The 4,879-nt window shown below is 35.2% G+C and overlaps 1 protein-coding gene across 1 annotated transcript; it reads left to right on the forward strand.

The window, feature by feature from the left end:
* The first annotated feature begins 642 nt into the window (after positions 1-642).
* Positions 643-4,476, forward strand: LOC113850711 (putative disease resistance protein RGA1). The gene is made up of 2 exons (XM_027481270.1): positions 643-786; positions 1,476-4,476. Exons 1-2 carry the CDS (start codon positions 740-742, stop codon positions 4,474-4,476), a joined length of 3,048 nt encoding a protein of 1,015 aa, XP_027337071.1. The 5' UTR covers positions 643-739.
* The last annotated feature ends 403 nt before the right edge of the window (positions 4,477-4,879 follow it).

A 4,879-nucleotide genomic window follows, 5' to 3' on the forward strand; every position in this document is an offset into this window, starting at 1 on the left:
CTCAAGAGTGACGCAGTTAACTCCGAATCAATTTCATGTGACCGCTTGCATCCTACGCAGACAAATCAGAGTAGTGGAAATAAAATAAGAATTATATAAATAATAAAAAATTAATAAAATAAAATCAATCATGTTAATCACCTTACAAAAGTTATTTCAGCTTAATGTATAATTTTAAATTTAATTTTTAGTAACAAATTATAAACGTTATTTAAATTTTAACTAGATTTAATGGTTATAAAATGATCACTAACAGATGAGTCACCTACTACGTAGACATGCACCTTGTTGCTCTGTTTGCAAATTGCATTCCCTGATGGATAACAAATTACTTCCCAGTTTTCAAATTTTCCATTGTTTAACTCGACGACTCCACACAAAAGATAAGCAGAAGCAACAAGTGAAAGTAATTAATCTCAACCTTTGATTAAATTATTATTATATCTAACTGGAGAAACAATCTCACCCATGCTACACTAATTATTGGGTACCTCGTGTTAGAGGCTACCCTTTATATTTATAATACTAGATTAAAGATAAGATCAAAGCATTGAACCAATAAGACTTAAGAAACGATGGTTTGAGTGACATAGCTAATTACAAATGTGTCCCTGTCCTGGGCAGATATATGAGCAATAATGTTTTCCTGCATCCATTGCCAATCTCAAACATAACACAGTGCAGTGCAGATCTATTTTGCTCCTCATCAGATCTTTAGTCGTTATCAATCATTCTAAGGATGGCGGAACACATTCCATTTGCTGTTGCGTCTAATCTCATTCACAGGTTTGTTGTTGCAGCCTTTCTTGAATTTATACAATAATTATGGATTTTTTTTATTCTTGCATAATATGTTAGCTTATAGTTTAGGTTTTCTTTTCTTATTTACTTAGTTCGTCTGTTTGTTTTAGAATTTCACATCTTTTACTTTTTTTTTTTTAATTTTCACATATTTTCCTATTTTCTTAGTTTGTCTGCTTGTTTTCTTTTCCTCCTCTTTTATTGCTGTCAATAATTTTTATAAAAAAAATTCTTCATTTTTTCTTCTTTCTTTAACAAAAGTTTATATTTTCTTTTTCTTTTTTTGCACATGATAAAGTTTGTTTGATGGTTTTGTTTTTCAGTGTTTACATTTTTAAACATCTGAGACAAAACAAGCGGTTTAAAAGATAAATTTTATTAAACCAATTTATGCTTATTAAATTAAAAAAATAATGTTCAATTTATTTTATACCTTCTTGTAATTTTATTATCTCAAATTTTTTGTTTAAATATAAAAATAAGAAAGTAAATTTTTTATTTAAATTTCATATGGTGTTTTTTATACCGGGAATTTTATTTAATCAAAGATATTTATTTTTCTCAATAAAAATGTTATGTGTATAAATTAATGCTATGTGTTTTAAGAACGCAAACATACTTAAGCCTGGTTCTAATGATGGCTGACAGAAATCTACTTCAAATGTCATTCACAGGTTGGCTTCCGCAGATTTTATTGAATTTGGAAAGAAGTATGATGTGATAGAAGAGTTGGAAGAGCTCAAGAACACAATTGAATCCATCAATGATGTGCTCCTTGATGCTGACGATAAACAAGAGCAGGCTCGTGTGCGAGTTTGGATTAGAAGGTTCAAGGAAGTACTTCATGTTGCAGATGACTTCTTAGATGACCTTGCTATCGAATTTATGAGAAACAAATTGGACGAGGAACGAGGAACAGAAGTGACAAAGGTACTTTATCCTTTCTCATCTTCAAATCGAATTGATTTTCCCATTCAAATGGCTGAAGAAATTAAAAGAACACGAGAAAGTTTTGATGCTGTAGTAGAAGACATGTATAAATTGAATTTATGCCCAAGATCGATGGTGGTTAAGCAAACTGATAATGGATGGAGGGAAACATGTTCTTTTGTGTTAGAATCAGATATCATTGGAAGAGATGAGAGTAAAAAGGAGATTATTAATCTGTTGAAACACCCTAATGAAAACCAAAAAATTTCTGTGATTGCCATTGTTGGCCTTGGTGGTTTGGGGAAGACGACTCTTGCACAATTGGTGTATAACGACTTCGAAGTGCAGACTTTTTTTGAAATGCAAATGTGGGTTTGTGTCTCTGATAACTTTGATGTCAAAACTATTCTGAAGAAAATATTAGAATCAATTACAGGTGACCAAGTTGAAGACAAGTTATCATTAGGCAACTTGCAAAGAAAACTTCACGAACAAATAATTGGTAAAAAAATTTTGTTGGTCCTGGATGACATTTGGAATGAGAAACATGACAAATGGGTTGAAGTGAGAAAGTACTTGATGTTTGGCGCTCAAGATAGCAAGATTTTAGTTACAACTCGAACTGAAAATGTAGCAAAAGCCATGTCTGCTAGCACTTCCTATCCTTTGAAAGGTTTGACTGACGAAGAATCTTGGAGTTTATTGAAGAAAATTGCATTTGAGGATGATTCCAAAAGAGTGAATCAAAATCTAGAATCAATGGGGAAAAAAATAGCCAAAAAATGTAAAGGGGTTCCGCTAGCAGTTAAAACGCTGGGAGGCCTGTTACGAGGACAGAATGAAGAAAGTGAATGGGAGAATGTTTTATGTGGTGACCTGTGGAAATTATGTGAAGAGCAAGATAGTATCATGCCAATTCTAAAACTCAGCTACCGAAAATTGTTTCCTGAAATGAGACAATGTTTTGCTTATTGCTCTTTATATCCTAAGGATTCAGATATTCCAAAAGATGAGTTGATTCAGTTATGGATGGCACAGGGTTACCTTAAATGTTCAACTGAAAAACAACACATGGAGGATGTGGGTAATCAATTTGTAAAGATGTTTTTGATGAACTCATTTTTTCAAGATGCAGAAAGTGATGAATATGGTGAGATCTATAGTTTCAAAATGCATGATTTAATGCATGATCTTGCAATGCTGGTAGCTGGCAGTGATTATTGTCACTTGGATAGCAAGGCAGAAAAAGTTGAAGGTAGACCCATGCACGTATCATTGGAATCTGGGGCCATTCATTTATTGGATTCATTGGATGCAAACAGGCTGCGAACTTTGATCCTGTGGTCTTACGACAAGGAGGAGTTGTCTGTTGCAAATTTCAAATACTTGCGAGTCTTGAAGATGTCATCTTCTTCTTCTTCTTGCAAACTGTTTGATTCTGTAAAATTGAAGCATTTAAGATATCTTGATGTTGATGATTACTCCAGGATGACAGTTGGGTTGGGAAAATTGTGCTTTTTGCAGTTCTTACCAACCTATATTGTGGGGGATAGCCAAGAAACAAAATATGGCACACTAAGTGAATTGAAAGACTTAAACTTAAGGGGAGACTTAACAATTGCTTATCTCGATCGTGTGAGAGATGTGGCTCTGGAATCACAAGACGTAAATTTAAAAGAAAAAAAATTCCTTCAATCCTTGACTCTAACTTGGTGGCTTGAAGACATCCACAGAAGTGACAACTTACAATCGTTCAAAAGTGACAGCTTACAATTGTTAGAAAACCTTCAACCCCACCATAATCTTAAGCGATTGGAAGTGATTGGTTATCCAGGGGTGCTTTTCCCAGATTGGCTTTCTCGCCTCACAAATGTTGTTCACATCTCTCTTCGTGGCCTTTATAATTGCCCCTGTCTCCCACCGATGGAACGTCTACCGTACCTTAAGTCACTTCTGATGGACTCTTTTCATGAATTGAAGTACATACATCATCATGAAGATGGTTTTGCAGCAACCTTCTTCCCCTCTTTGGAGAGCCTCACGTTAAATAGTTGTGACAAGTTTACGGGATGGCGGAGGCGGGGAGATGATATTAATGATTATAAGAATTCACATCATCTCTCCTCTCTTTCGTTTCCTCGTCTTTCTGAACTATATGTCTCTTTCTGTCCAGAATTGACTTGCATGCCTACTTTCCCAAAAGTTAAAGTTTTAGAATGTTGTCGATGCAGTGTGGAGCCACTAACAGCAACACTAAACACACAATCAACATTTTCAGCTGACTCATCTTCCTCCTTTACTCCTCTTTCCACGCTCAAAAAATTGATCACATCTGATGTAAACGTAAAAGCGTTGCCAAAGGGTTGGATGCAAAATCTGACTTCTCTCGATTCTCTTCTAATTGCAAGCAGTCAGAGTGAAACACTAGAGGAATTTGAAACTGGGTTTAAGGACGACACCAACTGCCTTCCCTCTCTGCAAAAAGTATCCATAACAGTATGTGTAAACCTAAAGGCTTTGCCAAACTGGATTTGCAAACTCCCATCGCTTCAGCATATCGAGATCAGCGATTGCCCAAAATTGGCATCGCTGCCCAATGGAATGAGACGTCTTTCCAACTTAAAGATCTTTGAGGTCAACTTTTGTTCCCTCTTAATTAAAGAATGCCGAACAAAGACAAGTGTTGTTAGTCGCCAGATCGCACACATCCCACAGATTATCCTTCGTGATGAGATATTATTATAAAGGTACTGATGCCCTTTTCTGTCACCTGGTTTTGTATTGTTTAATTTTATAAACAAATTAATTATGCTGAAATCTCTAGTGCCCTTGCTTTTTAGGGGGTTTGGGTGTCCCTCCAACTTTTTAAGGACTACATTCCAATTTTAAGGGTTGTTAAGGACTACTCCTAAACCTATTTAATTTCCTTTTTTACCAACCTGCTGCTCCTAAGTTAAAAGCTCTAATCTGTTTCAAAAAGAAAGAGTAACCCGTGCAAGCAGCAGCGAGAGGAAAGAATAAATGGTGAACAGCAAAACTAGGTGTGGCATTCAATCATTGAAGACAATGACAAAAAATTTGTTTCCAGAAGAAAGGATAACAAGTGCGAAGCGGCAACAAAAGGAAAGAAGAAATGATGAACAACAAA

Source organism: Abrus precatorius, unplaced genomic scaffold (genome assembly GCF_003935025.1).
Source record: "Abrus precatorius isolate BTA unplaced genomic scaffold, Abrus_2018 Scaffold9, whole genome shotgun sequence".
NCBI classification, from domain to species: Eukaryota; Viridiplantae; Streptophyta; class Magnoliopsida; order Fabales; family Fabaceae; genus Abrus; species Abrus precatorius.

What these genes read in the sequence shown, in the direction of transcription:
- LOC113850711 (XM_027481270.1), top strand. Translation starts at nt 740, where the DNA reads ATGGCGGAACACATTCCATTTGCTGTTGCGTCTAATCTCATTCACAG. An exon ending in GCGTCTAATCTCATTCACAG is followed by an intron (nt 787 to 1,475) that starts GTTTGTTGTTGC and finishes TGTCATTCACAG; the next exon opens with GTTGGCTTCCGCAGATTTTA.